The sequence below is a fragment of the Nannobrachium achirus genome, assembly GCF_963921795.1.
Source record: "Nannobrachium achirus genome assembly, chromosome: 1".
NCBI lineage: Eukaryota > Metazoa > Chordata > Actinopteri > Myctophiformes > Myctophidae > Nannobrachium > Nannobrachium achirus.
In genome coordinates, this window is record NC_137810.1 from 51,257,715 (window position 1) to 51,273,750 (window position 16,036).

The 16,036-nt window shown below is 40.0% G+C and overlaps 1 protein-coding gene across 1 annotated transcript; it reads left to right on the forward strand.

Annotated features, from left to right (window-relative positions):
* Positions 1-267: 267 nt before the first annotated feature.
* LOC308288663 (uncharacterized protein) lies at positions 268-14,791 on the forward strand (the record flags this gene model as incomplete). Its single annotated transcript, XM_080730134.1, has 6 exons — positions 268-781; positions 4,003-4,193; positions 12,317-12,448; positions 12,610-12,674; positions 14,013-14,250; positions 14,684-14,791. The coding sequence occupies 6 exons, from the start codon at positions 268-270 to the stop codon at positions 14,789-14,791; spliced, it is 1,248 nt and encodes a 415-aa protein (XP_080586260.1).
* Between the last annotated feature and the right edge of the window lie 1,245 nt (positions 14,792-16,036).

Here is a 16,036-nt window from a genome sequence, read left to right on the forward strand (position 1 = left end):
CGTCCACCAGGGGCGTGGATTTCACCGGTTTCCCCGACACAGTGACACACAATGACCCAACACACCGTGGCAAGAAGAGGGTGTAGATACAGTAGACGAGGCAATGGTCACACACGCAAAACTATAATAAGACAGTGAGTAAATCGCTTTATTCTGCCTATATTTAGTTTGTTGGTTCCCCCCCCCCCGTCACAACGGTTCAAGTGAGGGTGTGGCATTATTTGGCAACATTTTACAACCTCTAACAATCTGTACTCCACGCGAATAATGGCAACGTTTGCGCTCACTGACTACTTTGCCGCAGAATGCTTGGTTTCCATTTCCACGGGAGCAGCAGTGTTTCGTGACCCCAGTGGGCCTCCTTCGCATCGGAACTACTCCTCCCCTCCTCAGCACCAGCACCAGCACCACGGAGGAGGCTCTGTGGAGGACAGGGAGGTTGTGGACATCACGCTGAAGGACAGAGACACTTGCTGTGAGGACTCGGAGGGGACGCGGCTTCTTCTTCGACCAATGTCGGCCCGCTCTGACAGTAGTAACTCTTGCGTCGGTGACGCTGACAGTCACAGCAGTTCATGTGGGGAGAGTGGCTGCTCTCCAACACCACCACCACCATCATCATCATCCTCCTCCTCGTCTATTACTACGCCTACGCCGTCCACACAGCAGCAGCGCCAGAGCTCTCTGGCTGTGATGAGGAGATACTGCTGTACGTACAGAGACTGTTGCAGATCCTATGGGAAGTCCTCCCATCTGAAGGCACATCTGAGGACGCACACAGGTACTTGTTCGTGTTGACAACAACACATAGGAAATAGCCTACAGCAGCCAGCAGGGGTCTTTTCAGGCCAGGGACCCCTTAGTCGAGAGAGAGATGAAGCAGGGACTCCCACAACCCATAGATTCCATATAGTTTCATTGTTTGACAGCACAATCATCAGTGTATTTTGGATTCATGTCGATTAGTATTTTCAGATATTTAACCACTTGAACCGTCAATATTTAATAAACTTGACCTTTCACTCTGTTCTTGAACTTGTACCTTTCCCCCTCTACATTAAACCTATTTTACAAAAATAGCTGATCTACAAGCTCACAGGCGTTGTGAGCTTGTAGATCTGCTATTCTTGGCTAAAGTTCTCAGAATATGGATGCTAGGGTTCAAGTGATTAAAGGAGAAAAAAAAGCTTCTATCACACAAAGATTTGGAGGACCCCCTGTAGTAAATCCGAGGACCCCTAGGGGTCCTGGACCCCCTGTTGAAGACCCCTGGTCTACAGCCTATAATGTTTACCCGGCCACATGCACACAACCTACAATCAAAGCTATGTAACCTTGGAGGCCATAATAACACAATAAAATACAACAATCTCTACTTCTCTTAAGAGCTGTCAAACCCATCTGTGTAGGTCTAGTAGCTATAGCCTAAAGAAGTCATCCTTACTTTACTTAGACCGAAATAGCTATACAATCATACATGTTTATTTAAATGAACTGTAGACCCCTCACATTAAGTAAATTATAAGAACAGAAACTGAAAATTGTACCTACAGACAGTTGGCTGCTACTGTACTTGACCCAACACTGTAAACCTTTGCTCTAGTAGAGATTATCCAGCATGGGTAGGCCTATGGCATAAATCCATAAACAGGTTTAAGTCTTTGTGTACATGAAGCCATGCTGGCGAATTATTTACACCAATCCAAAACATAATAGATAGTTGTTTTGTAACATCGTGGATGGATTCTGTATTTGTTTTTAGCCAGCAAAGATCTTGGTCCATCCATCATCCTTATTTCTGATCAGATATCTTTCAAGGTCATAGGCCTATACATGTTTTTGTACTGAAGTTAATCTGTGGAGTAAATTAAACAGGAATTCACATGTCCCTAGTTATCTCTGGTCATGTTTGTAAATAAATAGGTAGGGTAAGTGATATATCTTTGTTGAAATAAATATGAACTAGCCCTTTATTCTGATAGTAACCATTGATTGGTGTAGACTATAGTGTTTGTTCGTTCTGTAGCAGGGGTCTCCCTGTCACAGCTATATATTCAACAGAAAAGGCATTTTTAGCCCGGGATACCAATGTTATCCAATCAGGAGAGATATACAGGATATAGGATGAACAAGTACAGTTGAAAATGATGACAAAGAAATGAGCAGAATGTTTTTAAATTGGAACTCTTAACTCTATACATTTTAAGCTGATACATGGCTACTCTCTCCTGATTGGCTGAAATTGACAACCCACCTGAACATGAGTATTATGTTTATTAAAGAGCTGGGGAGACTGGGAGACGCCTGTTACTGAACAAACACTCTATTATTAGCAATCAGAATATCGAACATTAACATTTAGTTGTGACCGTAGGTCGCAAAACCTCCAGATCCTGTGCGTGCGTCCCAGTGCGCGACACCTCCTCCCAGCTCAGCAGAAGGATATAGCTGACCTGTTCTGACATCACAATGATGTCGCAAATGAATTCCGACCTTGTCTGACATCATAGACCTATGACGTCTGATATCATACGAACCCTTTTATGCCGATTGATGGAGATCCCTGATGTCATCAATCGTCACACCTGCAAATTAATTCTGTCCTTGTCCCTTTTATGCCCATATATGGAGATCCCTGATGTCATCAATATTAAGCCCATATCTGGGAATGCCCATATGTGGACATATTGTGTCAGTCTCATGTGGTCTCTGATGTCAGACGTAAGTCATCTCCATATAGAGGGTATGCGCATGACATCGTCATCATACCCGGAAGTTAAGCTGGAAAAAAACTACTTTCTGGCCTTGACAGCCCATACATCCAAACAGAAAAGTCTTATCCGATTGCATTAAACAACTTTAAACTCAATTTGCCACTCGATTTGCCATTCACTTCTGCTGGCACCCAGACGGATGCGTGTACGCGCCCATGCCCTTTAGGGTGAGGCCGCTTCTCGCCCTTAGGGCGTCTTACTGGTATTATAAAGAGCACTTCAAAAGGAGAAACCTGTCAAAGTGTGTATTTTCTGGAGTACAGGGGTGAGAGGCCAGTCTTTGAATGCAGAGAGTCCTGTTTCGCTTCGCATGCCTTCCATGATGATTATCCTTTTAACAAAAAGTGTTTTGTTTTAAATAAAAAATATCACTTACCATACCCTTTTAAATATAAAATGTTAATCTGAAAGCCAAACCCCTCATTGTATGTAAACACTGAGTAAGTATACTGGAACGATGGACATGCAAACACACAACAGTCAGCTACTGCCACAGCTGCTGTCCAGTGTCCAAACCTCAACACCAGACCCCCAAAGAAAATGAAGGCATTTTGGGGGTAAAAAATAGCAGTGTCAGTCAGTATACATGACATGTTTTCAATATGAGGCACAACAAAGTTTCCAAACTGAATCCATATGGAGGCAATAAGCGTGCAAAAAGCCAGCATGAAACAAGTGAAACCACGCACAATAATACAAAAAATGTGTTGCATGAAATAAAAATCACACCTAGTGTGATCTGAGTGGTGCTATTTATGAGTTGCCAAGATGTACGTAGGCCAGATGTAGGCATTTGTCCTTTTGAGCGGTGGTAAACCGCTCCTAAGAGTGGCTGTGTGTGTGTCTGTAGCCTTTTTCCTCAGCGTTTTGCCATAGCAAAACGTGTGTGTAGCATACCCTGTACATTCTAGACTCAAATCCTCGTCTGAAGACGTTATGCAAGCACGACCACCGCTCTCTTCACATTGGGTGTGATTTTTTACCGTCAGTGAAGTCGCTGAAGGGGGCACATGTAGCCTGTATTACATCACTAATTACATCCTAGATCTATATCCTAGTCTGAAGACGTTATGCAAGCATGACCACCGCTCACTTCACATTGGGTGTGATTTCTATAGACAGCTAGACATGCTGAACACAAACATAACACATACATGTGTGACCAGAGAATCATAAAATACTCTCTTGGACTAAATATTTGACTGTTTTTTTTTCTTCTGTTCAACAGGAGAGAAACCCTTCGGCTGTACCTGGCCTGGCTGTGAGAAGAGGTTTGCTCGTTCAGATGAGCTGGCTCGCCACACCCGCACGCACACGGGAGAGAAGCGCTTCCTGTGTCCACTGTGCGACAAGCGCTTCATGCGCAGCGACCACCTGCTGAAACACGCACGCCGTCACCCTGACTTCCAACCCCACATGGTTAGTCGGAAGATGGATGGAATTCAACCAATGAGTCATATTGATGAGACTTTTAATTGACCCATTTAGGCCTTAGGATTATTGAATGCTTTAACTATTGAAAAATAGCAGATATACAAGCTCACAGCGCGGCACCGAGTGCCGCACTGCGAGCTTGTAGATCTGCTATTTTTTTTAAAGTTTGAATATATGTCTTTTTTAAGCGAACGTTTGTAACTCAAATTTTGCTTCTGGGTGGTCCCTGTAACTAAATATTTTGAGATGGGGGTCCGTGGCCAAATACATATCATTTTGGGGGTCCTTCACGTGAAAAGGTTTGAGAACCACTGACATGGTAGTCTCTCAAGAACAGACTAACTGAGCTCCAGTTGAAAGTGAAAAGGACCTTTTCTTTGATGACGGCTAGCCAGATTGCTGACATAAAAACATAGGTTTTTCCAAAAATCTCAGAAGGATTCAAAAGACACTTATAGAATCGGGTCAAAATTCAAATTTTCACGACTTTAAAAAAGTTGTTAAAGCATAAAATAATAATACACAGTACTGTGTACCTGTTCTGAATGGGTTAATTGCAAGTTACTGTATCTCAGAGTGAACTACAGTCTCAGATGTAAATGGTTAGTAAGTAGGAGGCTACTGTATTGGGAGTTTGGGAGAAACTTAGCTGTGTAGAGTGTTAAATGAATAACGCAATCCAGCACCAGAAAAGGCCTGGATTGTGAACAGACTATGGGGAAATGTTTACACAAATGAAAACCTCAACCTGGATTTTTGCTGTGCTGCCATTATTTATCTATGCCATAAATTGTTAACTAGTGGGTGCTGTAGATCGACGTTACTTTTGTATGCCTAAATGGGTTTTTGATGCAGCGAATAAATTAGTGAGATTGTTGCTGTATGGAATGTGGTGGTTGAATCATTATTTATATTATAAAACATATAGTTTCTCTTTTGTTCTGGCTATCAATTAAAGTTCAAGTACACATTTTTTGATCTGTTCTACAGTTATTACGACACAAATGCACTTTCACAGTTTTCTTTAATTAGGCTTGTCTATGGCTGCTACACGCACACAGGTACCTTGAAACTGGATTAAATACTTCTATTGTTGTTTGTCCTGTTGATTCTAACCATCGATTTATTCCATTCCGTCATGATTCATCCTTTCTGGACGTAGTAAAGGCATTAAAGGGATCACTCATATACATTACGTTGTTTAATATGTTATATTGTTGAATTGAATGCATAGGAACACAATTGAAACAAGTCCCCAGGACGTTTTTTGTTATACTTTTAGCCTTAATGTATGACTGTACCAAATGCTGTTTACATTTCTGACTAATAAAGTAATCAATCTATCAATCCTTTTTTTTACCTCTGCATTTTACAAATGTATAGATTTATGTTGGAAATGTAACAAAGTTGCTTTCCACAGTCTACTGTGGAGAGAAAACAATGTGTGTCCCCCTCCAATAAATTTAGTGAGAGGGAATTAATTGTTATTGCCGTCTCTGTGAAACTCAACTGGATGGTTGGAATCAATTCAATATACTGATATTAGTTTGTTTATTTCCCCAGAACACAATTGTATTTTTCACAACATTTAAATAACATCTAAATACCAACTGAGCATTTTGTTTTTGAATTCTGTGCTTGCCTGGTGCTGCAGTCATGGGAAGAGGAAGGTCATGGCTGCTGCATTCAAGTCAGCAGATTGGCCCTGCACTCAGCAAAATGACTTGGTTCTGGTCCAGCATACTTCCTGGTCCCTATATCAGCACTGTCAATCCTAAAACCATTTAGTGTTCATCCTATCAAAGATTCAGGTTCAAGATGCACAAGAAATCCAAGGTGAAGCTTACTCCATCCTACATCTCTATTCCATCTTTCTCAAATTAATAGTTTAGAGGAGACTCAATATTCTAAACCATTTAAGTAGTTAAAAATGTTTTGAAATGTATAGATTTTTATAGGAAAAGGAAATTGGATTTTTATTTGTGACCCATAAAAATCGGTCCTTGGCCCACAAACGGGTCCTATTGATCAAACAAGCTTGAAATAAAGGCTAACATCCCATAAACACTGTACAGGCCATTGGAGATTGGTGTTTGAATCGCAGGTAGCCTACATGAAATGAAAATCCAGATTCAACTCTAAAGCATTTTTTTTTAAGCGGTGAAAGCCGCTTCCAAGGAGTGGCATGTACATGTTTTTTTTGAGGATTCCCATAGATTCTCAAGGAGTGGCAATTTGTCTGTCCGTACATGTGCACGTGCATGCAGAATTGAGGATTGGTCAAGCTTCACATGACAATTTGGCCCTCCAGACAAAATCATTCATTCATTCATTCAGAATTCATAAAAATATAGAACTAAAGCACATAGAAAGTATAGATCTAGAACACAGAATGTATAGATCTAGAAAAAGATTTCATAGCTCTAGAACACAGAATAAAAATTCACCGCTTCACTTCGAACCGAGGTTTGATTTTAAGTCTAGCGTTATGAAGAACTCTTCAAAATCACTATGAGATCACACTGATGTGATGCCTCCCCTGCAAACATAATATCTATGTGAAAATATTGTTTTGTGTATTATGAATTTTGTACCAAACCATGATATAGGCTACCAACCAAAGTGAGTTCGAAAACATGACCAACAACAAAATAAACTCCCATACCTACTGTGAGAAATACAACAATGTGCAAACACAGCAGCAAGATGTGTGGACTGTTGCGATAAATGAAGGCTAGAGACTGGAACACAACCACCCAAACCACTGATTGACAATAACATCTAGACCTACTGCACATACAGTATTAAATAAAGCCGCTAGCTTTAAACACATTTTAAATCAGAGTTTTTCTTTTTCTTATACTACCGGTATTTAAATCGTATTGAGAACAAAACAAATCTGCTATTTGTTCCAAAAGCTTTATACCCTGTATAAAACGACAATGCGACATAACTCTGTTTACACAATGCTGTACCCCCTCAAACTGTATATAAAATGTTCCCCATTTTCAACTGTTTTTATTTTATTTTGACACTTGCTTTGGCAATGTAAGCAACATGTGTTGACATCCTTTTTTCTTGTTGGTTTGACATTTTTAAACATCTGTATGGGGTCAAACACATTAATGTTGGGGTCCGTGACATAAATCAGAATCACTGCTGTACATCTTTCTGTCTATCAGTCCCTTGCTGCTTGTCCCTTGTTTTGCCTGTCTGTCTGCTTGTCTTTGTTGTACAGTACATGCATCTTACAGCAAGTATTAAAGCTGTTCCTGTTCTCTATTAGAGCAGAAACGTATTTTGGAAAACGTTTACATGATTATAGAGAGTGAAGGAGCAAAAACGAGCAATAGTGGCCAATGCCTCTGTCTGAAATAAAACCTGTGAAAATTGTAGATTATTATGCTGAAACCTTCATATGATAACATGCACTTCTCACTTGTGGTAGTAGAGTGAATCATAACTTGATATTTTTATCCAAGAAGTTAATCCTGGAAGATCTTTTTATTCAAATTATTTTATTTGACCCACTAAAATAAGAGCACAGTGATTGCTTCTTCCATAGATCTTACATTATATTAATTATGTTGGGATATTAATGTTAATACATTCACTATGACTCCAAACTCCAAATGAAATGAAAGAGAAAACAAAAATAACTTTGTTTAAACTATATACATTTACAATGTATACATAAACAAAATGTATTAAAAGTTGACTGATTTACATGACATTTTGAAAAGAAAATATTGAGAACTGAAAATGAAATGTGAAAATGAAAAGTCAAAGCCATCTGTTGACAGGACAATAACTTGCCTTTTGGCTGAGAGGAAGAGTGAGCATTCTGCGCTCACTCTTCCTCAAGCCCATGTCTGCTGACTGCACTGCTCTCCATCTTGCCATCTCCTTGTTCACAAGGGTAGAGAGAAAATACATTTTGGGTCTGAGCTAAACACAAAGGACCCCAGAATAGGACATTGATGTAGGGGTGCAACAGTTAATGGAATATTTCACCATGAAACATGTTTGGGGTCATTTTAATAACTACTCAGGGTTTTGTGTGCACCCCAGACAGTGTTTAAGTTGCTTGATTCAATGTTTAGATGTTTGATATTGGATTTTTATCAGACAAGCCCCCTTCCTATAACCCATAATTCAAACTCCATTTTAACCATGTTGGATTCATTGAATAACACACATCCGTGGTTCTGTTGGCAGATATGTCTTTCCAAGTAATTTCTTTGTTTATTTTAATTTTTTCATTTCCCACATAAATTAGATAAAAACAACAACACACAGGTCCCTTAAGTTAGAAACGTTATAAGCCAAGACTCACCCTGAGAGCTTTCCGACCAGCAATGGAACCCATCTTTCGTACAGGCATCAACCAGAAACCTGAGAAAGCACACACATGAAAGGAAATTTGCCAAGAAATACAACTTTTTAACAGGAACATTAACAGACATCATTTTCTGCCTTTTTAAATAAGCTGTCTCCACTTACCTAGGTATGTCCCCATGTGTTCAGTATTATACTGAGGTAGGCTCTCTAGTGGTACTCTGAAAACCTTCAAAAATACATTAAAACAGAATTTTAGACAAAGACAACTGGACAAATTATAATCAATCACATTGATTGAATGCGCAATTTGTGCATTTTAGACTCTCAAGTCCAATCAAACATGTGATCTTTAATTGCAACCGCAGATTAGTATGTGAACGGTCACAGCTTGTCCGTATGTACTATGTATCTCTGTCACACCTGACACTGTAATTCTAAGGGTTTGCCGCTCTGACATCACGCTCTGGCTTCACTGTGATGTCACACTAACAGAATCCCTTTTATGCCCATATATGGAGTTCCCTGTTCATCAATATTAAGCCCATATCTAACAGGACTTCATATGGGAATGCCCATATATGGAGGCCACATCGGCCACATACCACACTAACATAATCCATATATGGCCAAGACAGCCCATATCTGTGTGGCTGGTTCTACAGACAGGGATCTCAATGTATGGGCCTAAAAGGGTATGGTGTCAGATGTCATAGACATCATAGGACTTTAACATAACAAATAACTGAGTAAGCATGTTTGGGCTCTCACAGCATATCTCCATATACAGTATGGATCTCCATATATGGGTACCATAGCCTGACTGCAAGCGTCAGACTCAAGGGGGTGGTGATGTGCGGACTGAAGTATCAGGCTATGGGTACCAGGGTTCTCCATATAGGGTTCTCCATATATGGGTAACTGGTCCGATATATATCACTGGCCAAGGGCGAGGTCGCATAGCTCAAAACCAGCAGTACTGTGGGTCCTCTCCTCATGATAGGAAGAAACCCAGCAGCACGTACTGGAGGTCCAGATTGTCAGATTTCTTAAAAACTCAACATGTTATCACATCAGTTGAGTAAAAAACAGTATGCTGTGATCATCGTTGTTCAACAACTAGTCTTATTACTCAGTGTGTAATGCAAACTAAACATTGAGTAAAGCAAGCATTGTGACCTTGTAGATCTGCTATTTTCAAAAGATTATTATACAATAATTACTGAAAACTTGAAATGGGACATTCTGCATGAGTACTTTTTAAAACATTGAGTAGGCCTACTTTTACCACCACTGACAGTTGCTGGTCACTGTCAGCTAGGTGTGTTTAGTTTGTCCACATACACATTGAAGAATTTATTAGAAGATTGCAATAGAAACAAGTACAGTTTTGACAGTACAAATCACTGGTACTGGTACAAGGTCAACTAAAAGGAGATCATAGAAAGCCGAGGCTTATTTCCACAGGAACCACTTTAAGTATCTCATATAACATTGAAAGACAGACATATAGAAGTAGAACATAGTACTTTATCTAGACTAGGATAATATCAATTTCAAAACAACATACAACTCACTTTCTTGGTATATCTTGACACACATTTTAATCCAAAGTTCTGTGGGAAAATTTATTATTACTACTACTACTAATAATGGCTAAACAGTGTTGTCAAGTGTTGTTAATGTTGACGAACTTCTGCCAGTTGAAAAGTACCGTGCTATGCTAACCTGACTCTCCCCCACCAGATGGTGGCAGCAGTGCGTACCGGCCTGGTATATATTCCGTATATAAACAAACATCGCGTTAACTGCACCGAGAACACAACAACAGGAGATCTACAAACTCTCAAAGCGGTGCAGGTGCGGCGCGTTGTGAGCTTGTAGGTCTGCTGACTCCGCTCTCGTTCTCTCTCTCCGCACGTGACGGGGGCGGTTCCCGATCTGACCAATCACAGCGGGTCTTTGCTGTCAAATGAACCAATCAGACGACGGGTACGTTTCCAGCAGATAATATTAATGAACCTGTCATCTCTGGCATTTCCTCAGTCTATCTCTTTGACACCTGCGAACTTGGCGTTCATTTTTTCAAGCAGAGTTAACAGTTGACTAGACTTTTCACCACTACCACTACTACTCTTACTACTACTCTTACTACTACTCCTACTACTACTACTCCTACTACTACTACTACTACTAGTTCTTCAACAACGACGACACCTGAGACGACGGAGATGGTATGTTAACCGTTTATTATTATAATATGTACTGTAAACGTGTAATGATGTTGTTTTTAGCGCACGTTGTTGTTTAGACAGACGGTTTGTTTAGGCCCTATTGGACTAATTTGAAACTTAGTTAGCATACGGTATGCTAGGCTTGCTAGCATAGACGTTATGTTAACATAATATAGGCAACTATGTTATTTACAGCACGTTGTTTGATAGACGGTTTGTTTTGGCCCTCATTTGAAACGGCGGCTCATTTGAAACGTTAGCATGAGGTCGTTTTCGTTCGATGTCGTTTAGATTAATGTCGGTTTACTTTTGTCGTCTACTAAATGCCTACATTGTAAATTGTAATAATGAGTCGTTTTAAATGGTACTGCATCTTTCAAGCGAGTGACTGTTTGTTTGTTTCACTCAATGTTAATTTAACTCTGGAAAACTAATTTAGCCAAAGGGACTGTCTGGTTCAAATATTAATGTTACCAAACGTAAACGGTTACATTACTGACTCTTTGGTCCGGTTTGCCGAGTCACTCGGCTGTAGAGTGAGGTTCAAACGGGGCTAACTGACCACTGACTGACTCTCATTGTTACAAACTGCCATTTACGACCGAACGAGGATGTTATCTTCAACGACCCCCAGATTATTATTAGGCTATGTATTTGGCTATGGACCCCCCATCCGAAAATATGTTGTTTTTTTTTTTGTTTTTTTTTAAGATTTGTGTTAAAATTCAACATTTCTTTCAAGCTGTCTTGAAAATAGCAGATCTACATGCTCACAATGCCTATAGCAGCATAATGAGTCATGACACATAGTGAGTTTGTACATCAGTTATGTATTAACTGATTTTGTTTGGCCTACTATATTGTGCTGGGGACCCCTTCAAGGACCCCTACAGTTCTAACCAATGGACCTGTAAACGTTTACAGTTACTCCCTCTCAGAGTTACAAATGAACACTGAGGATTTTACTGTGCAAATAACCAACTGTATAATGTTCTATCCATCTTCAACTGCTTATCTGGAGTGGGGTTGAGGGTGCAACAGTTCCACCAGAGAGTTCCAGACTCTTCCCTGGCACCATTAGCCACTTGTCATCCTGGGGGTTCCCAAGGCCAGCGTGGGGATATAATCTCCTCATCTGGTTCTGTCTTCTCCAGGGTCTATTCCAGTGGGACATGCCCAGAGCAGCACTGGGAACATCCATACTAGATGCCTGAACCTTTTCCACCTGAAGGAGCTTATGGCTCCTGGCTAAGTTTCATTCACACATTCTTTCTAATCATTATTGTTAAAAACAAAAATGCTGTCATTCAGAGTCCTCTTAATTTTTTTTTTTTTTTACCCTACTTGATACAGCTTCTCACAGAACAGAAGAATCAAAAATAGCAGATCTACAAGCTCGAAGAAGCGGCCTGTTTGATACATTTATTTATCTATCTATCTATCTATCTACATTTGAATCCTGAAAAGTATCACTTTTGGACATTGATTTAGTACTTGAACTCAATTTACTAATAATGTCTCCATTTTCTCCCATAGGATGCTGCCAGCTTCACCTGGACGTCTGCCCTGATCCAGGACCCCAACAACCCATCAAACACCAGGGTGGTCCTGAAGAGGGTTTGGACCCAGCGCCGTCAGGAGACTCAGGACGACTGGACGTGTACCCTGGTCGATGACCCCCCCGGAATCCCAGGGTGACACCGAGGAGGAGGGTGCCAGAGAAGGATGCCTCAGCAGGAGCAGCAGCCAAGCAACAGGTGAGTTGGTTTCCGTGTCTGACCGACAGTTCAGACACGGAAACTGACTCTCCTCTTTCTTCTCCCCCACAGGTCACCACCAGGAAGAGAGTTGCCGTGGCCAAGAAGAAGCGTGCACCGATGACTGGCTGGTTGAAGTAAGGCTTGTTCTCATGGTTTTGTTATCTTGACCACATGTTTAAGAATCATGTTTAGATGGTATTTAGCATGTTGTATTCACGATATTCCTGGCCCCGCCCCCGGCTTCCTGTTCATATCCTGAAAGAAAATAAAAAACATCATTTGGTTTCCTGTGTCCTTGCATTAAAGTGTCAGTAGAGGCGCTCTGGGCTCTTGGCTCTGAATGAACCGGTGTTGCCATGTCTGCTTATAATAAGCAATTGGTGTCGTTGTTTATTGGGCTTACTTTCTAATATTTTTTAAACAAGTGGTTCCCAAATCTTTTCATATCAAGGACCCCAGATTAACAGATTTGTCCACAGTCGCAGACCCCCATCTGAAAATATGTGGTGCCAGGGACCGCCACACAGATTTGTGTTGTTAAAATGTTTCAAAAATATTAAAATTATTTTCGTTTTTTCTTTCCTCTATATTTTTTAAATAGCAAATATACAAGCTCACAATGTGTCACAATGTGACACATTGTGAGCTTGCTGATCTGCTATTTTCAAATGTAAATGTAAAGTAGTAAAACGGAACCTAGTTAATTCTATTGGGCTTATTATTCATAGACCTGGCCGCTTGTCTCTGGCAATATCTGGCAACAGACAATTCCCTGTCACTTCCTTGGGATCTCTTGTTCTTCGACTTGGGAGGAAGTGAAAAGATGTTTAAAAATGCTCCAGCGCCCTCTGTAAAAGGAAAATGGCAGCCTCCATAGAATGGCCAGGAATATCGTGAATAGACAGATGCTAGGTTAATTGGTTACCTTAGGCACTACATTGTTCTCTCTGTGCTAGTCTGGGAATGGGATCACTTCACTTTTCGAGCTTTGATCCAGTCGGAAGAGGAAACCACTTTAAGTCATGTTGTAGTACTCAAAGGACTACAATTTGCCGGAACTATCAAACTGGATTCAGTTTTAACCCAAAATAATTCCCCTGCGCTCAAGGACATACTTTTAGGGCCTACCTAATAAACTCCTTGATGCAGCGTAGTTTTGCTTTTGAAAAATGTGTTTGGGATATGCATCTTTTATTCCAACTCGTAGCGACTGGCAAGACTACACTGGGCTACTCGAGCATTTTAATAGGGATTGGGGAAACAAACGGGGAGGGAAACAAAACAAAGCGATGCCACTTCTTCGGTTTGTGGTTTCCGCCTAGACCGGATCAACAATCACCAGGCTTTCCCTCAGAAAGCCTGGTGGGCGAGGTTACTCTGTGCTGTATTTATGTGACTATTTACCTTGTTGTTTATTGACTGGAGTTCATAACCCTAACCCTCTGCTTATTGTCATCTCTCTCTTTTTGCAGGGGTATGCAAGGCTTCCTCCAGCAGAAGTACGTCTCTCAGACCACAGGCGCCAATCGTAGGCCAACAATGAGAACCTGCAAGGGAGACACCTGCCAGGGAGACTGCCACCAAGGTGTTGCCTGCAGAGGAGTGAGGTCACCGCCACCCAAACACCACCTGCTGACCTACGTCGCCAACAGTAGGACGTGCATCGTCATCGATGACCCCAACAACAGCAGGATGGCCCAGAGGAGGAAGGTGAGGCAAAACGTTCATATAGAGAGTTTACCATAAGTGACATAGTTACTGGTTACATTGTACACAAATTATGTACTCAAACGCTAAATGAAATTGCAAAATATGCTTGTTTTTATTTTAATTTCTTTAATGAGAGAGCTTACCGACCTATACGAGCACCAAACAAAGCTTAATTTTAGGGCTAATGCTACAATATGTACATATTGGTAAGCTTGATGAAATTAAAATAAATATAAACAAGGATAACAATATTGTAATTAAATGTTTTGTTGTAGTTGTGAATTGCATTGTTTGAATATATAATAATGTATGTAACTAGTAACTGTCTTAGTTATGGCGAGACATAACTTACTCTATGTATGATTTACGCATTGTAGTCGAGAAAGAGCTGGACATTGATACTAAAACACCTGTGTTTCCTCTCCATCCACAGGGACCATCTGCTGCCGTCGCCTCCAAGAGACCACCTGGACCCTGCCAACGATTGAGGTTGTTGAGAGCCCAGATGCAGGCACCGCTCGCCAGGATCTCCAATCCCTGAACTACAGGACATTTGAGCCACAGTGGCGTTTATGGACACGTGGACGTTTACTTGAGTAGAGTACTCAAGTACATTTTTGGAATGTTTTGTTTATTTTTTTCTCCCCTTCCAAGCACTTGACTTTCACTGCAATTCATTTCAAATAGAAATTTACTTTTGACTCTTAGACCCAATCTTACAAAAATAGCCTACTACAGTTGTGCCCCCTCTGAGAATTAGTTTCATTAGTGTAGCCACTGTTCCTTTGACTTATAACTTGTGAACTATGCTCAAAACTGTACTTCTAGGAACATTCAGTGCCTTTGCAATGTTTTATACCCTTTTCCTTTTTTAAGCCTTTTAAAAGACAATAGATCAAACTCTTGTGTGCTGATTAAGTAATTTGTTTCATTTTGATTAAAATGATATGGTAACAGGGTTGAAATGACAGTAACAGGTTTGAATAGCTACATTACTTTTGACCATAGATTATTGTTAGTATGACAAATACATGTTTTTTTAATAACTTTTAATAACTTGAATATTATTTGAATAACTTTTAATGTTACACATAAGGATGGTCGGCAGACAATCAAGCAACGAATGTTCCTAAAAGTATGGTTTTGAGGATACCGGTAGTTCACAAGTTCAAAGTTAAAGGAACAGTGGCTATACTAATAAACCTAATTTTCAGAGTGGGTTGAATAATTTCGAGCACAACCATATATTATGAATTAACAACTTATGCCCTTTTTCAATTTTAGTGACAAGCTCCCAACATTATATGGGTTAGATATTTTGGTTATTAGTTCTTATTGGACACCACTACGAGATGGGTCCTAGTTTTTCCTTTGGTATTTTGGTTATTAGTTCTTATTGGACACCACTACGAGATGGGTCCTAGTTTTTCCTTTGATTCATTAAATAAATTGTATAGTCATGTTATTTTGGTTATTAGTTCTTATTGGACACCACTACGAGATGGGTCTTAGTTTTTCTTTTGATTTATCAAATAAATTGTAGTCATGTTATTTTGTACAGAAAGTATATTTTCATAATCCTTTGTTTTTGCACATTGATTTTTATTGCATATTTGGTTTTAAGAAGAGTTCTGTAAATATTGGTGTTATATTGTACATTGACAATGGTTTAATCTTTTATTTCTCACTTGTGTTTTTTAATTATCTTGTTTTATACATCAAATGTTTTCTTATAGTTTAAGTTGTGCTTGTGTAATAAATAATGCATTTTATTTGATAATCATAT